This window comes from Oncorhynchus mykiss, chromosome 20 (genome assembly GCF_057628025.1).
Source record: "Oncorhynchus mykiss isolate SJ-2025 chromosome 20, ASM5762802v1, whole genome shotgun sequence".
NCBI classification, from domain to species: Eukaryota; Metazoa; Chordata; class Actinopteri; order Salmoniformes; family Salmonidae; genus Oncorhynchus; species Oncorhynchus mykiss.
In genome coordinates, this window is record NC_143041.1 from 13,149,424 (window position 1) to 13,167,445 (window position 18,022).

The following is an 18,022-nucleotide window of genomic DNA, read 5'->3' on the forward strand; positions in this document are numbered from 1 at the left end:
TATATATCTCACAGTTACTGTAAGAGAAAGACCACCCTGCTCATTGGGTGTTTCTCTCGTCCGTCTGACTAGATGTGTAGATTGACAATTTTGGTTTGGTGTGTTCATTATGTTGACCAATTTTGCTTTATTATTAAACATAATTTGCCACTAGAGAGCTGTAGAGGGACTTGAGCTCCATACCTCTTTATGGATGAATTTGAGCTGCAGATGACACTGGCCCCGATCTGGATAAGTCTCTGTCCTCGGCTCCAGAACATACCAGTTATCCTCTGTACAATGCAGGTCCTTCACACATGCACACACGCACACACGCAGGCACACACACACACACACGCACACACACACACGCACGCACACACACGCACGCACGCGCACACACGCACGCACACACACACACACACATACACACACATTAGGAGTGTTGCTTGGTGAGCATCAGGGTGGGGGAGCATGTGTGTTTTGGAACTGCTTTACCTCCAGTCTCAGCACAATGCTTCCCAAGTAATCATCCTGGCCTTTCTCCTTCTTAGCATCTTTGATCATCCTGAATGCGATCAGAAACAATCAACATTGGGATAGTGTGTGTGTGTGTGTGTGTGTGTGTGTGTGTGTGTGTGTGTGTGTGTGTGTGTGTGTGTGTGTGTGTGTGTGTGTGTGTGAGCGAGCGAGTGCATGTGTGTATGCAAGCTCTACCTCCTCAGTCCATGGAAATTGGTTCGGATCTCCTCTAGCTTCTGTGCCAGAGACAACTCCTCATCCTTGTCCCTATGAGAGAGAGATTGTTCAGAATGAATATGAAGTAACAGATTGAGTTTCTTTTACTTCAACCTAACAGAACAGTGGTTTACTGGAAACTCACCACATCTCAATGTGGAAGCTGGCCACTGCAGTGTCTTCAAACTCCCTACCAGCCCAGGGGAAGAAATATGTTTACAATCTCCATGAGAGACACCACATGGAGAAGCTTCAGTGTTCACTTTGTCAGGATGTTCAAGGGACCAGGCTATTTCAAGGCACCCTATGTAAAGTAAATTCATAGATTTGTTATATTTATAGGTTCTATGTTCTATGTAAATGTTCCTTCACGCACAGTATGAAGGTCTGGTTCCAGATGGGGTTGAGGGTCTGTTTCTTTGTGTCTGTCGTGTAAACCTTCTCGTCTGAGACGGCGTCCTTCACCATGGCTTTACGGGGTTTAGGTCTGGACCGCCGTGTCCTGCTCTCCTTCTCATCCTCCAGGATGGTCAGTAAGCAGTATGGGTCACTGAAACCTGGGGACAACATAACACAACCCACTGGAGGTCAGCTATAGTTGGATTCGCATGCTCTTGCCAACTCCAGATAATCAAAATAGTTCACTCTAACCCTAAGTGAAATGAATTGTGTTCACAGATCTGAGGTGAGGATGACGTACCACTGACGTCTTTTCCCAGGATGCCCTTGGCTTCCTTCACAGTGGCCATCAGACAGTAGACTGGAGGCTGTGGACAAGACTCGGACTCAGGAACTGAGAAAAATAATAGGTGGACTCTTGCATACGACAAAATCCCCCTTAGATACTGTATAGGTAAATAATGCTGGGTCAAATGGCTTCTCATAGACCTTTGAAACTCCTCTGCTAACTCACCTCTGTGTTCTGGACCCTCTCTGTCAGACTCTGGTGTTCATCCACTGCCATAGAGAAAGCCTAAAGGGGGAGGGGTAGTTTGTTAGCAACAAGGTATTAGTATTGGGACAATGAAATAATCAGAGCACAGCATTTGGTCTGTGAGAGGTTGAGGACAGAGAGAGTGTGGTTAGATGTCATGTAAATGAGAGGGTCAGTACATTATAGGGTTAGCTGAGTTTGTTCGTTTAGATTATCACCTCTCGGATGTATTGGTGCAGCTGGTTGTCAGTGAAGACCTCTGCCGAGGCTGGCTTCCCCAGCTTGTGGATGATAGTGTACAGCAGCTCTTTATACAGCGACTTGAGCTGGGAGGGAGAAGATGTGGGAGAAAGAGAGAGAAGATGGACAAACATGAACCTTCAATAGGGACTCTAATAGGACTACTAATGCAGCCTGCTCTAGAGAAAAAGCCAATGAAAACGAGCACAATTCCTGTAAGTTGCAGCGATGATACCTCTTGCTCCTTATGTCTTTTCTCCTTCTCTTCTGGGTTCTCATTCTCTTTAAAGTCCTGAAAGTACATTGATCCTGTTATCTACTGTGTGTGCTGTATTCAGGAAATGCTGAACTCAGAGTTCATAAAGTGATGGTGTACAAACTTACTTAATAGTTTATTTGATAATGGCAAATACGATCAAGACACAACATCATTGAGTATGATATTCATTGCAGCACGAGGCTTTAGCTCATACTGATTAACCACCCGTGTCACTATGTGGAGAAAAAAGGAGCTGGACCTACCCTTGTGTCCTTCTCTTTCCTGGTCATCCCCAGTCTACGGGCAGGGGAGCTCTGAGAGACAGAGGGGTTACACACAATACCGTAATACAGGAAACCTTGGTTGTGGGAAGCATGTATCGCAAAATAGCATTCATATTTTGTGCATATTTAAAATAGAGGCTCTTCTCACTCTACCTGTCTCTGTCTGTTCCAAGTTGAGCCACGAGTCTGTATGGAGGCAAATGTGGAAGGGAAACAACACAGTTTAGCCACTGGTGGTCAAGAAACCCCTGGCCCTATACTTATCCTAGAAATGCACACCATAGATAGGCCAAATGTACCTGCTGGGACATAGCAATTATGCAATAGTGGGGAGCTTGAGAAATGTCTGAGTTTTAATGTGAAACAATCCCATGCATAGTCAGGGTGACACAAGTCAGATAGGCATCGATTCTGGCAGGGACTTCCTCATTGAAGGCGATAAAGAAACTACACTACTCCAGTTTCTGTACACAAATTTAGGATTGGATAAAAAATGATGCACATAAAACATGAACACACACACACACACACACACACACACATAGGTATTAAAACTATGAATGTCTTGTCTATGGTTCTTTTATGAAAAGTGAAAACACATCCCTCTCCATACAGTATCATCTGACCTCATGTAGTACCGAGTAGTACCGAAGTATGATTCATGGTCACATCTTATCTAGAAATACCAAATGGACTGCATGTAATGCTTACACAACGAGTACATTACTGATAATTCAAGTGTTATAAAAACATCAATGATCATGACACATTTCTTCTCAATACAAAAGGTATTTTGAAGTCACTCAAAACTTAACTGATGCGGGAAATAAAGTTTTGCAAACCAATTTGACCTCAGCATCCGTAGAGAACCATCCTCCCAAACTGTTATCTAAGAGGACATCAAACTCTAAACACACACACATGAGCCTGATGATAAACATAGTGCCAAACACGCAATGTAAACCCTTTAAGATGGGCCAATGCTTTGGATTTATTTTGTTGCGTATTACAAATATGAACACATTAAATTCACTTATTTTCTACATGACAACGTTGGGTACTTGCCTGATCGGAAGGTTGTAGTAGGTCGTCTTCCGTTCTGGAGATCCCATCCTGGCTTGTCATCATGGTTGGGGTGGACGGACAGCCAAATGCCCGTCTTTGGTGAGACTGTATGACTGAGTGTGTGTGGCTGTGTGTTGTCTGCTGTGTCTAGTGGATGAGAGGCTATACGAGAGAGCCGTGCTATCGCTTAGCAACAGGAAGTCATCATTTCCTGTTGAAGGTGGTTGCTGTAACTTGCAACCGTTTCTTTATCTTTGTCCAAATGCCATCTCTCTCTTTCTCTTGCAAATTGTATACAGTAGTGTACACACACTCAAACACATAAAACAAACACACATACACACACACCATCCATCACTTTCAAGAACATGGCATGTTTCTCTCTCCCCTGCATGGTGTTCTCTTCTCATTTGTCTCTGTTTCAACAAAACTCATAAGCCCATCACCACCAAGCTTCCTCTAGAAGCTACAGTGAACCTCGGTGACTTCATCCACATCTTGGTTTAGGCAACATTGCTTGGTCTAAGCTCAGTGTGCAACACAATGTAAGGGGTCTGAGACTTGCCTGACCAAGAAGGCTATAACTATGGCTCTCAGGGCCTTACACATGCCACAAGGCAATCTCCTGTTATGTGTAGATTAGGCAAGGCAATAAAATGTAAATATTGAACATGGTTGCTTTGCATTAGGCACTGAAATGTCCACCGTAGCAATCCTGTTATGTAAAAATATAACACAAGACAGGGACGCAACTTTTGCAACATGTCCCCCCCACATTCTGAAATTGCACTTTTGTTCCCCCCAGTTTTATCATTGGAATGTGATACAAAACAAGGCAATGTTGTGCTTTAGGACCATGCGGAAGCAACCCCCCCCCCCCCCATACACTTCTTAAACCAAAATTGTGCCCTTGACACAAGATATAAGAATGCATTTAACTTGGAAGTTGGGAGCTCAACCCCTCCACGGTAAAGCACAGCACAGAGCTTACAGTCAAGAGAAAGACTTCTTGGAATATCACAGCTAAAGAAGGTGGGGAGCACCATGGGCTTTTGCAGCCTGCACTGACCACAAAATGTACTCATCAAACCTGGGGTGTATTCATTACATCTTGTAACGGAAAACGTTTACGTTTACCGTTTAAGAACCAAATAGAGCAAATGACCGTTCAAAACAATTTTTTCCTGTCAGAGCTAGTTTTTCCCCCAGTTGTCTTGAATGCACTGAAGTCGGAAGTCCGAGATTTCCGAGTTCCCATTTGTTTTTAACGCGGCATGAGACCCGACTAGCTGTTCTTGACCAAAAATCTCCTGCAGAGAAAATAAAAGAGAAAATAATTTGATCATGAAATACAGTTTTCATTGTTCAGTTGTGCTTACATACAGGGATGACAAACCTACACACAGAAGGTTTTCTGCGTCAACCAATGTATGGTGTCAACAAGAGCACTTGCACCTATAGCCGAGGGAAGTAGTTTGGGGGGGGGCTGTGATATTTTCGCTGCCGGTGGGTAGTGGTGCTGCAGTGCTGAATACATGTTTTAGCCCGTGTTAAAGACAACTAAATCGGTCCGCTAACACAGGACTACTAAAGGCTCCATCTTTTAGGGGGTGCTGCAGCGCTAGGGGTGTGCCGACATGGCCATACCCATGTTTATAATCACATCCGTAAATGTTTTAATATGCCTAAGTAGATGTTCGAAAAATACCTCCCTGCATGTTTCTCACTGCAAAAACCCCTGCAGATTAGGCCTGTGTGTGTGTGTGTGTGTGTGTCAAATCAAATCAAATCCCATGCTCCGAATACAACAGGTAGACCTTACAGTGAAATGCTTACTTACAAGCCTTTAACTAACAATGCAGTTTAAGAAAAATACTTTAAAAAATAAGAAATAAAAGTTAACAAATAATTAAAGAGCAGCAGTAAAATAACAATAGTGAGGCTATATACAGGGGGTACCGGTACGGAGTCAATGTGCGGAGCACCGGTTAGTTGAGGTAATTGAGGTAATATGTACATGTAGGTTGAGTTATTAAAGTGACTATGCATAGATAATAACAGAGAGTAGCAGCAGCGTAAAGGGGGGGGGAGCAATGCAAATAGTCTGGGTAGCCATTTGATTAGGTGTTCAGGAGTCTTGTGGTTTGGGGGTAGAAGCTGAATAGAAGCCTCTTGGTCTGTCTCTTCAACTTGCAGCAGGCAGCCAAGTTTGCTGTCACTCAATCAGAATCAGTGGAGGCTGATGAGGGGAGAACGGCTCATAATAATGGCTGGAATGGAGTCAATGGAATAGCCAAGTCAATGGAATGACCAAGTCAATGGAATGGCCAAGTCAATGGAATGGCCAAGTCAATGGAATGGCCAAGTCAATGGAATGGCCAAGTCAATGGAATGGCCAAGTCTAGGTCCAAAAGGCTTCTTAACAGCTTCTACCCCCAAGCCATAAGACTGCTGAACAGCTTATCAAATGGCTGGACTATTTGCATTGACCTCTCCTTCGCTAAATTTAACAAATAAAAGTATGCTACTGCTACTCACTGTTAATTATCTATGCATAGTCACTAAACCCCAACCTACATGTACATACTACCTCAATTACCTTGACTAACCTGTACCCCCGCACATTGACTCTGTACTGGTACCCCCTGTATATAGTCTCGTTATTTACATTTTATTGTTACTTTTTTATTTTTTACTTTAGTTTATTGTGAAAATCTTTTCTAAACTTTCTTAAAACTGCCTTGTTGGTCAAGAGCTTGTAAGTAAGCATTTCACAGTAAAGTTGTATTCGGCGCATGTGCCACATCAAAAAACATGGTTTACATGTGGTTGATATCACTCCATTGACTCCATACCAGCCATTATTATGAGCCGTCCTCAGAAGCCTCCACTGGTCAGAATCCGCATCAGCATTTCATATTACATTCTCTAGCCTTGTCCCGATTTTTTTTATATTATGCATATTGATAGCTTGATATGCTTAGTCCCATGTGGCCCAGTTGGTAGAGCATGGCACTTGCAATGCCAGGGTTGTGGGTTTGATTCCCATGGGTGGACCAGTATAAATGGAAAATGGATACACTCATTCTCTGGATAAGAGTGTCTGCTAAATGACTAATAATGTTAGAAAAGTCAAATCAGGGGCCTCCCGAGAGGTGCAGTGGTCTAAGGCACTGCATCACAGTGCTAGCTGTGCCACTAGAGATCCTAGTTCAAGTCTGCGACTGGAAGACCCATGGGGTGGTGCACAATTGTCCAAGCGCCGTCCGGGTTAGGAGAGGGCTTGGCTAACCGGGATGTCCTTGTCCCATCGCGCTCTAGCGACTCCTGTGGTGGGCCGGGCACATGCAGGCTGACATAGTTGCCAGGTGTACAGTGTTTCCTCCGACACATTAGTGTGGCTGGCTTCCAGGTTAAGCGGGCATTGTGTTAAGTGTCGTGTTTCGGAGGATGCGTGGCTCTTGACCTTTGCCTCTCCCGAGTCCGTACGGGAGTTGCAGCGATGGGACAAGACTGTAACTACCAATTGGATACAACAAAAAAGGGATTCAAAATAAATTAAAGTTAAATCCTAGTATCAGGCAGCAGCAATCTAAATCATGATCATGTGAGGAAAAGTGATCGGAAGCGAGTGGACTCAGAAATAGGCTCTGTCAGAGCAGCAGGATCAAAGTACAGCCTGCCCATCTCTTTACAGACAGGCAAACTAGCCAGTTGAGTTATTTAGAAACGTGCACATATGAATGACTGACATTATAAAGTTGTGTGCTGACACCTGATTTGAAAAAAAATCAACAACAAAAAAATCACGGATAATAAAATAAATACACGGATCATATTTGTATCCAGAAACCTGCCCATATATCTATTACAATAACTGACTACTTGGCACACCCCTACTCAGCACCACTATTTCCAGCAGCTATGCTTGCACCCATAGGCAAATAGTTAGCCTTAATATTAGGTACTGTAGAGCTCTTTCAAATTCAACTGCTAATATGTTTAACAAAATACAGTATGGTAAACCACTTCACTGTGTACCTTAATGACATCTTTCTTAAAGTCGTCCACTCTCTCTCTCTAGAAATGGCCAGAGAGACACTTTGAGATGACACCGCCGTGTGGGCGTAACATGCCAGAAAGTGCAGGCGCATCAGCATCACAACAAAAGTGGTCCGTGAAGCAGGCGGACTAGTGAAACTACACAACGATTTTATCCAGTTCACATTTGAGACTGCATTTGTCAGTCTTTTACTTTGTTCATTCCACTCGGTAGTTACGAAGCGACATCGCAATGGCTTTGAACAAGAACAATTCAGAATCCGGAGGCGTCATTATCACCAACAGTGAAAGGTAACGTTGGATAGCTAGAGCTAGCTTGCTCACACTAGCTAGCTAATGCTCTTCAGTCAACCTGAGCAAGCCAGCGGTAGTAGACGCACAGAGTTTTTTAACACAGATACGGAACATCGCTAGACTTCTGTGAACGCTTGTGAAGCAGACTAAACAGACCAGGCCGGGGTTTGGGGGTTGGAGAAGTCAATGAGTGAAGTGAAAAAATATTAATTGGTTGTTAATTTTCATGAAATGTAAAGGCACCACCTAGATTCGTGCCAATGTATTAAGTATTTGAACATGTTATTACTCCAACCTCGTGAAAGTGACAAACTGACACGTTTTTATTTTCGTCAAAAACGACTTTATATCGAAGGAGTGCCTTTGAGTTGACGGTCTACACATGCGCATTTCGGCGTGAGACGAGCCTAACGTGTCTATGCGCATGAGCTTCGCTAGCCAACAATCGCCATGACATCGCCTTCAAGCGTCATCCGGAATTTCTATCCAAGAAGCAATTCCTTCCTGTCTTCATACTGGCGGTAGTCTTTGGTAGAGTTACGTTAGTTAGCTGTGTCTATGGGGGAATCTCCTCGTCTTCTCTTCACCTCCTCAAAACCCATTTGGAGGAGAAGGCCAGAGGGGAGGAACCTAGGAGTATGCAATTGAGATTCTCCCTATGTAGCTAGGCAATGTCTAACTATGTAACGTTAGTTAGCTTTCTGTGTATTTTACCAGCTAGCCATTCAATGTATTGTAGCTACTGTAGCTTTGACATTGCGTATTCTTTCAGGCACCTAGCAAACTAGCTATTAGATCTTGCCTTGTCAACAACTTGGCCAGGACTCGGAAGCTAACTCTTGCATAATGATGACAATCAAATCGTGTGTTGACTGTCTGTCAGTGTCACTTCAGCTCATCAGTTTAGGTTGAGTTTATGCCGCGTTCAAAACAACTGGGAACTCTGGGAGAGGAAAAAAAACGACCTCTGAACGGTCATCCAACTCGGAAACTCTGGCATCTTTCTAGAACTCTGATCTGAAGATCACTGAAGTCATGATTTGACCTAGTCTTATTCTTCCTATTGTGAATTTCTGGCAGACTAGACCCTTTTTGGCATATTGCTGCCTTTCTCAGTTTGGAATGTGCATTCCACATTGTGACAAAACAAGAAAATAAAGTGGAATAGCAAAAACTTAAATTGCAGCACCATCTAATCCTGCACCTATACACTGTCCCCAAAAACCCACAACCCCATCCCACTACTCAGTGGTTTAAAAATACTTTAAAGTACTACATAAGTCTGTTTTTTGGGGTAACTGTACTCTACTGTTTATATTCTACCTCACTACTTTCCTAATGAAAATAATGTACTTTTTACTCCATACATATATATCCCTGACAGCCAAAAGTATTCATTACATTTTGATAGGAAAATTCACACACTTATCAAAATCCCTGGTCATCCCTACTGCCTCTGATCTGGCGGACTCATTAAACACAAATGCCTTGTTTGTAAATTATGTCTGATTGTTGGCTATCTATACATTTAAAAAAACAAAAACACATTGTGCCGTCTGGCTTACTTAATATAAGGAATTTGAAATTATTCATGCTTTTGATACTTAAGTATATTTCAGCAATTCCATTTGCTTTTGATACTTAAGTATATTTAAAACCAATTACTTTTAGACTTTTACACAAGTGGTATTTTACTAGGTGACTAACTTTTACTTGAGTCATTTTCTATTAAGGTATCTTTACTTGTACTCAAGTATGACAATTGGGTACTTTTCCCACCACTTCCACTACTTGGCCCTAAGCGATCCTACAGTAGGCCGTCAGCCTGGGAAGATGGAACCCTTTCTCCCAAAATTTCCTGTAGATCTTCTGCACTAAAGTCTCTCACACCCAAATATCTTTGCTGCTGCAACTACCAGATCTATCTTCTGTGATTTTTGCTCCATCAGTGCATTGCGGTTGATCACCATGGCTATAAATGCAAGAAATCCAACCTCACTAAAACTCATCCTCTCTGGCTCTCTCTCTTCAGGCCTACTCAATTGGGGGCTCGGAGTTGCCTAACTCACCCTTGGGCTATCCTCTACTCTCTTCACTGCCTCAGCATAGGACGTTTTCTGCCCCACTCAAACTCTGGCAATCTCAACCTGTCTCTCTCACAGGGCATTTTGGATCCTCAGTTGCATGGGCACCCCCATGATTGACATAGGGCTTTCTCTATTGCAACTGTACACTCCCTCTGACTTTGCCCTCCTACACATTTCTCACATCGTGGGATAGCCTGTCTACACACTGCTGCAACATGTCCGAATCCTTGGCACCTAAAAGCACCGAAGCTGGTTTGGAACATAGGCCCTCACAGAATAGCAACTACAACCTGACCTTATCAGGAAGAAACACTGTCAAAGCTCAACAAGACAGACTGGGTATTCTCCGTCTTGCCATTGCCACCGGGTCTTACTTCTCACCAAACGGCGGGTGTCACAAACACTAAGAATAGTCATTTGATCCACCTCTACACTCAACGCTACTCCACTAATCATGCCGTTTTCCCGGAAATACGCGTTACGTATCTGTCATGCGGACATGGCAGGTAAACGTATTAAGGTGTTGTAACTAACTGTCTAGCCAGCCACTAGTGTGTCACCAAGCCTAAGCCTATTACAGCCTACTAGGTCTTTACTGGAGATGAGCAATGGATCACTTATGGTAACTGACCAACTCGGACAGTTGCACAATGCCCCCCTGATCTCATAAGCACGTTCTTTTTAAATGTTTTATTTTTATCTGTGGTTATGGAAAATAATAATTCTCATGTTGATTTAGGTAAATGAACACTGAATTGACTTGCAACTTCAAAATTATATGTTGACAAGTCTGTGTGTGTGTGCCATCAGTGTGTTGATGAGCTATGAGAACGTGGAGCTTGTATTCTGTGAAGCTGAGTGCCTGCCTGATGCCTTCAGGAAGAGTAAGAAGGGGAGCATCTTCCTGACCCCCTACAGGGTAAGAGGAGACACACTTCTTTACCGTGCACATTTTTCAAACACCCCAACCCAGTCCCTAACCCTATAGGCACTAGATATGAAAGAAAATGATGGGTGTAATCCAGGTTGTCTGTCCCCAGGTGATCTTTGTGGCGAAGGGGGGTCATGATGCTCTGCTGTCCTTCATGATGCCTTTCTACCTGATGAAGGGCTGTGAGGTCAAACAGCCTGTCCTGGGGGCCAACTACATCAAAGGCACAGTCAGCGCAGAGCCCGGAGGTGTGTGTGTGAGAGGATGAGACTGACTGTATACCACCACACCTCAAAGAACTTCACACTGTCAGTAGCAGAGAAACACAAATCAAATCAAATTGTATTTGTCACATGCGCTGAATACAACAGGTGTAGTAGACCTTACCGTGAAATGCTGAATACAACAGGTGTAGTAGACCTTAGCGTGAAATGCTGAATACAACAGGTGTAGTAGACCTTACCGTGAAATGCTGAATACAACAGGTGTAGTAGACCTTAGCGTGAAATGCTGAATACAACAGGTGTAGTAGACCTTACCGTGAAATGCTTGCTTACAAGCCCTTCACCAACAATGCCGTTAGGAAAATAGTAACGAAAATATTTACTAAGTAAACTAAAGTAAAAAAATAATTAACACAATAAAATAACAATAATGAGGCTATATACAGGGGGTACCGGTACCGAGTCAATGTGCAGGGGTACAGGTTAGTCGAGGTAATTTGTACATGTAGGTAGAGGTAAAGTGACTATAATAAATACATTTATGAGACATACCTAGCCAAGGACCACTTCTGTGCTTAAAATGGACTTAGAAGGAAAGTCTTCTTGATCTCCCTGCCAAACCTTGGAGGAACAGGCTCGCTTTAGTTAAAACATATTCCAGATTTTAATCTTTTATTTTTTGAAAGAGTTAACTGTACTTCTATCACGATCTCAGGAGGCTGGGAAGGCTGTGCCACCTTTAAGCTGGTGTTTGCTGCTGGAGGAGCCATTGAGTTTGGACAGTGCATGTTACAGGTCGCTGCACAAGGTGAAGAACTTTGGAGCTTTAATCTTTGACCATTTTACCCAGTGACTAGCTCCTTTTGAAATAGCTAGTTTAAATGGATGTTTCCCCCTCTCCTCTTCCCCTTTGCAGCATCCAGAGGGCAGCCTGTGAGTGGTGCCTTTGGGGGCTGTCCGTACATGGCCAACGGGGCATATGCCTACCCTCCTCCCCCAGCCAATGGGTACCCGGCGGGACCCCCACCCGGGTACTCCTACCCCAACCCCCCTCCGCCAGGTACTGACCAGACACGAAGCCGACTGTTGTCCCCCTTTTAATGTTTTGTACTTGTCCAACTGAACTTTGAAAAATAGTTTAATCCCACAAAACAGTCCATGTATTAATGCATCTCATATCTAACCACTGTCTGCTGTATCTTTCCAGATGCATTCTACCCCAACCCCGCCCAGTTTGATGGCCCTGCGGCCTACATGCCCCCTCCTCCCTACTCCGCCCCCCTGGGACAGCAGGCCCCCCACAACCCTGACCTGCCCTCCACGCCTGCAGGTCAGAATACATTTGGGTTCTCGCTTTCTCTCTCCTTCCCCTCGCTCACACTCTCCTTTTCTTTCTGTCTAACTCACTCTTGCAAAGTTCCTTCATCAGTGATAGTTTTAATTGGCGTGACGTGAGCGATCCCATGCTGCCAAAGCATTAAATAACAGGACAATTAATTAACTTGCTTCTCTCCTCCCCCAGCCGAGGCAAAGGCAGCAGAGGCAGCAGCCAGTGCCAGCTGTGCCACACTCCCTCCCGTCTACCTACCACAGGTACACCTTTTTACCACTGTAAATCTGACTTTATCAAATGCACATAGATAACATTTCACTTTAGTAGGGTATGGATTTTCCCCATTATATTTAAATTGTTGGCCCAGTAGCAGGTAGGAGAGGCAGGGTCATCAGGACAAGTCAATGCAGACAGCTGCCTGACCCAATAAACAAAGAGCAGGTTAGAGTACAGCCAATTAATGCCATGCAGGATGCAGCACAGGACCAATGAGAGAGAAACAATCCAATGGTACAGAGACCTGTGAGAGACATCCCACTTACAGTGCAACCAGAGAACAGGTGCTCACTTCCTCTCAGGTGGAGAGTAGCCAGACTAGGGCTGTTGTGTCCGTATTACCGCCACACCGGCAGTCATGACCACAGTAAAATTCCACATAGCCTTTTGAGTCACGTAATCTCCTTTTATGCACTCTGGACATGATTTGGTAGTACCCAATTTGCTAACTACCATCAGGTTGCTAATGGCCTGATACTCAGGGCTCTATTGTCCCGTTATACAATACATCGCCTACTGCATATTACACAATTGCACAGAAACATAAAAACTGATTTCAGACGTCTGGTACATAATTGGTCGAGTCTGTACTCCAAAATATAACAAATTCTAGTAATCTTCTTTGAGTGAGGACTGTATTATCATGCATACTGGATGGACAGGTTACCTTATGCTACGCTCCAAACATTCTATATATGATTCTGGGGAAGAACATATAGGCTGAGGCAGGCTTACAGCGTTAGCTTACAATTCTAGTGAAATTGCAAATTCCCTAGTAATAGGGATTTAAAGCAATATTTTCATAATTAATAGGCTGAAGTGTGACTTTTTAGCATTTCCATCTCCTCTCTCTCCTACATTCCTTTCTCAAGCAAGCAGAGAGTTGGACTGTCAACAGTCAAATTAAATGTTTCCTTGTGAAAACGTAATACTATTGATGTTCCCAAACATATTTCACTTGGTTTCCCAAATGAAGCACTGGGGGAACTGTAGGTACAGGGTTGGAGAGCCCATGGCGTACAGAGCACTGGGGTAGCTGTAGGAACAGGGTTGGAGAGCCCATGGCGTACAGAGCACTGGGGTAGCTGTAGGAACAGGGTTGGAGAGCCCATGGCGTACATAGCACTGGGGTAGCTGTAGGAACAGGGTTGGAGAGCACATGGCGTACAGAGCACTGGGGGAGCTGTAGGAACAGGGTTGGAGAGCCCATGGCGTACAGAGCACTGGGGGAGCTGTAGGAACAGGGTTGGAGAGCCCATGGCGTACAGAGCACTGGGGGAGCTGTAGGAACAGGGTTGGAGAGCCCATGGCGTACAGAGCACTGGGGGAGCTGTAGGAACAGGGTTGGTGAGCCTATGGCGTACAGAGCACTGGGGGAGCTGTAGGAACAGGGTTGGTGAGCCTATGGCGTACAGAGCACTGGGGGAGCTGTAGGAACAGGGTTGGTGAGCCTATGGCGTACAGAGCACTGGGGGAGCTGTAGGAACAGGGTTGGTGAGCCTATGGCGTACAGAGCACTGGGGGAGCTGTAGGAACAGGGTTGGTGAGCCTATGGCGTACAGAGCACTGGGGGAGCTGTAGGAACAGGGTTGGTGAGCCTATGGCGTACAGAGCACTGGGGGAGCTGTAGGAACAGAGTTTTTAAGCTTTTTTAAATGACTTTCTCAAATCATCAATAGCCTATGGGTCGCATCATGTAGCCCATATATGTTTGATTTCAAAGATCTAAGGTTTGTATCATTCACAACTAAAGTTGCCAAATACCTCTAAATCTAGTGTATAGGACTTGTTTCAAATTATTCTTAAAATAAAATCATGTAAAATAACGGCATGTGACTTTTATAAGCATACAGTGCCTTGCGAAAGTATTCGGCCCCCTTGAACTTTGCGACCTTTTGCCACATTTCAGGCTTCAAACATAAAGATATAAAACTGTATTTTTTTGTGAAGAATCAACAACAAGTGGGACACAATCATGAAGTGGAACGACATTTTATTGGATATTTCAAACTTTTTTAACAAATCAAAAACTGAAAAATTGGGCGTGCAAAATTATTCAGCCCCCTTAAGTTAATACTTTGTAGCGCCACCTTTTGCTGCGATTACAGCTGTAAGTCGCTTGGGGTATGTCCCTATCAGTTTTGCACATCGAGAGACTGACATTTTTTCCCATTCCTCCTTGCAAAACAGCTCGAGCTCAGTGAGGTTGGATGGAGAGCATTTGTGAACAACAGTTTTCAGTTCTTTCCACAGATTCTCGATTGGATTCAGGTCTGGACTTTGACTTGGCCATTCTAACACCTGGATATGTTTATTTTTGAACCATTCCATTGTAGATTTTGCTTTATGTTTTGGATCATTGTCTTGTTGGAAGACAAATCTCCGTCCCAGGTCTTTTGCAGACTCCATCAGGTTTTCTTCCAGAATGGTCCTGTATTTGGCTCCATCCATCTTCCCATCAATTTTAACCATCTTCCCTGTCCCTGCTGAAGAAAAGCAGGCCCAAACCATGATGCTGCCATCACCATGTTTGACAGTGGTGATGGTGTGTTCAGGGTGATGAGCTGTGTTGCTTTTACGCCAAACATAACGTTTTGCATTGTTGCCAAAAAGTTCAATTTTGGTTTCATCTGACCAGAGCACCTTCTTCCACATGTTTGGTGTGTCTCCCAGGTGGCTTGTGGCAAACTTTAAACGACACTTTTTATGGATATCTTTAAGAAATGGCTTTCTTCTTGCCGCTCTTCCATAAAGGCCAGATTTGTGCAATATACGACTGATTGTTGTCCTATGGACAGAGTCTCCCACCTCAGCTGTAGATCTCTGCAGTTCATCCAGAGTGATTATGGGCCTCTTGGCTGCATCTCTGATCAGTCTCCTCCTTGTATGAGCTGAAAGTTTAGAGGGACGGCCAGGTCTTGGTAGATTTGCAGTGGTCTGATACTCCTTCCATTTCAATATTATCGCTTGCACAGTGCTCCTTGGGATGTTTAAAGCTTGGGAAATCTTTTTGTATCCAAATCCGGCTTTAAACTTCCTCACAACAGTATCTCGGACATGCCTGGTGTGTTCCTTGTTCTTCATGATGCTCTCTGCGCTTTTAACGGACCTCTGAGACTATCACAGTGCAGGTGCATTTATACGGAGACTTGATTACACACAGGTGGATTGTATTTATCATCATTAGTCATTAAGGTCAACACTGGATCATTCAGAGATCCTCACTGAACTTCTGGAGAGAGTTTGCTGCACTGAAAGTAAAGGGGCTGAATCATTTTGCACGCCCAATTTTTCAGTTTTTGATTTGTTAAAAAAGTTTGAAATATCCAATAAATGTCGTTCCACTTCATGATTGTGTCCCACTTGTTGTTGATTCTTCACAAAAAAATACAGTTTTATATCTTTATGTTTGAAGCCTGAAATGTGGCAAAAGGTCGCAAAGTTCAAGGGGGCCGAATACTTTCGCAAGGCACTGTATATCGTCTGCTAAATGAAGCCTACAGCCTATGGCGCGGTGCATAGCCAGATAACATGCAGTAGGCCAACTCGTATTCTGTTCTTCTGAAATACAATTTCTTCATATCCTAATGAGTTGAGGCCTGGAGATGCTAAACGTTTATGTTAATTAGCCGTCAATTACTGTGAGACCAGCACGTCTTTTGCATGACAACAACCAGCGGACAGAATGTAATGATGGCTACAGCCCAAAATCAGAAACAGACAGGTTGGAGAAACCAGTCAAAGCAAATGCCAAATGTTATCCTGCTATATCCAGCATAGGAACTGACAGGGTATCAGATTAGCATAGTATCAATGTAGCACTTTAATCAAATGGGTTTAACTCAGGGTTGATTTTGTCCTCCGTACTGTGTATATCTGTAATAACGCTGTGTTTTTCTCCTCTTCTCCAGGACAAACCTCCCCCCTACTCTCCTACTGAGGACAAGAAGACCAAGTAGAGCAGCGGTATCTCGGCTCCCACGGCCTCTACCGCCCCATCTCTCCATCCCTATGATGCGTTTCCTCCTTCTTTCTCCTCCTCTGTCTCTTCTGCCAACACCTCCTGTCTACCTGGCTCCCTTTTGAATCCATCCCAGCTTTCTCAAGCTTGTGTACAGGCAGTTCCCTTCTACCTGAGTTCCGCTAAACAATTATATCATACCCAGCTGACTTTAACTACACAGTGTAACGTACAGCTCTTCTAGAATGGTTGATGATATGATTGTAGCTTGTTTGGGCCCTAAGCTGTCAGGAAACAGGGGATATTAGGTTGAAGTTGAGGTTCTAGTCTTGGGTACCTGCCTTTTTCTGTGTTAGCCAACCCTACATTTTCTTGCCAGACATGACAACGGCAAGTTGGCTGAAGTAGAAACGGGCAGGCTGAAGGTTTAGCAGGTTGTTTTGATGGGAAAGTGATTCGTTTTCTAAGACGACCTATCAAACTGGACTGAATGAAGTTTTTTTTCTTTGCTAATCTATCCAGTGGCTAGCGAAAGTCTGTATTGTTGATTATTTATTTATTTATTATTTTTCTGTACAGGATTTTAATGTGACTACTTTAAATATGAGAGCATAGCAGTAGATCATTGGACCAGGTCTCTGTTGAAAAATAAATGTTATTGCAACGAGACTAACCTGAATAAAAAAAGGTTAAATACAGAACAGTTGGTAAAGTTTGACATATATGGTACAAATCTGAAATGATACCCTTGTATATAGGAAATATGGTGTCATTTAAGACTCGCCCTTTGTGTTGATAGGGACCATAATGTCAGCTATAGTTGACAGCTAGTTAGAATACTAGTGAATCCCTGATCCTAGTCGAACTGTACTGAACAAAAATATTAACATAACATGCAACAATTTTACTGAGTTACGGTTCATATAAGGAAATCAGTCAATTTTAAATAAATAAATTGGGCCCTGATCTATGGATTTCACATGACTGGCCAGGGATGTGCCTGGGAGGGCCTAGGCTCACACGCTTGGGAGCCAGGCCCAGCCAATCAGAATTATTTTTTTCCCCACAAATGTGCTTTATTACAGACAGAAATACTCCTCAGTTTCATCAGCTTTCTGAGTGGCTGGTCTCAGACAATCCTGCAGGTGAAGACGCTGGATGTGGAGGTCCTGGGCTGCCGTGGTTACATGTGGTCTGTGGTTGTGAGGCCGTTTGAACGTAATGCCAAATTCTCTAAAATTACATTGGCTTATGGTAGAGAAATGAACATAAAATTCTGGCAACAGCTCTGGTGGAATTTCCCAATTGCACACTCCCTCAACTTGAGATATCTGTGGCGTTGTGTGACAAAACGG

The 18,022-nt window shown here is 43.7% G+C and overlaps 2 protein-coding genes across 9 annotated transcripts in view; one reads left to right on the forward strand and one right to left on the reverse strand.

The window, feature by feature from the left end:
- Window positions 1-3,622, reverse strand: part of LOC110498732 (protein unc-13 homolog D) — a 22,611-nt gene extending 18,989 nt beyond the window's left edge. For all 8 annotated transcript variants that reach the window (XM_090212259.1, XM_090212255.1, XM_090212258.1 and 5 more), the window contains exons 1-11: window positions 2,588-3,622; window positions 2,414-2,464; window positions 2,127-2,183; window positions 1,870-1,977; window positions 1,631-1,690; window positions 1,418-1,484; window positions 1,094-1,274; window positions 863-907; window positions 697-768; window positions 478-547; window positions 184-288 (exon numbers count right to left, since the gene is read on the reverse strand). In XM_090212259.1, the coding sequence (XP_090068385.1) occupies window positions 184-288; window positions 478-547; window positions 697-768; window positions 863-907; window positions 1,094-1,274; window positions 1,418-1,484; window positions 1,631-1,690; window positions 1,870-1,977; window positions 2,127-2,183; window positions 2,414-2,440 (792 nt within the window). In that variant the 5' untranslated portion in view covers window positions 2,441-2,464; window positions 2,588-3,622. The remainder of the gene's footprint in view (window positions 1-183; window positions 289-477; window positions 548-696; window positions 769-862; window positions 908-1,093; window positions 1,275-1,417; window positions 1,485-1,630; window positions 1,691-1,869; window positions 1,978-2,126; window positions 2,184-2,413; window positions 2,465-2,587) is intronic.
- A 3,977-nt stretch (window positions 3,623-7,599) lies between these two features.
- On the forward strand, window positions 7,600-17,368 carry wbp2 (WW domain binding protein 2). Its single transcript, XM_021575618.3, has 8 exons — window positions 7,600-7,852; window positions 10,753-10,861; window positions 10,983-11,121; window positions 11,813-11,905; window positions 12,014-12,157; window positions 12,305-12,427; window positions 12,620-12,690; window positions 16,618-17,368. The coding sequence occupies exons 1-8, from the start codon at window positions 7,794-7,796 to the stop codon at window positions 16,663-16,665; spliced, it is 786 nt and encodes a 261-aa protein (XP_021431293.1). The 5' UTR covers window positions 7,600-7,793; the 3' UTR covers window positions 16,666-17,368.
- The last annotated feature ends 654 nt before the right edge of the window (window positions 17,369-18,022 follow it).

Bases quoted from the DNA above. Each gene is read 5' to 3' on its own strand.
- wbp2 (XM_021575618.3), top strand. From the start codon at position 7,794: ATGGCTTTGAACAAGAACAATTCAGAATCCGGAGGCGTCATTATCACC. The intron at 11,122-11,812 runs GTGTGTGTGTGA...TCACGATCTCAG, and splicing joins AGTCAGCGCAGAGCCCGGAG to GAGGCTGGGAAGGCTGTGCC. The intron at 12,158-12,304 runs GTACTGACCAGA...GTATCTTTCCAG, and splicing joins CCCCAACCCCCCTCCGCCAG to ATGCATTCTACCCCAACCCC.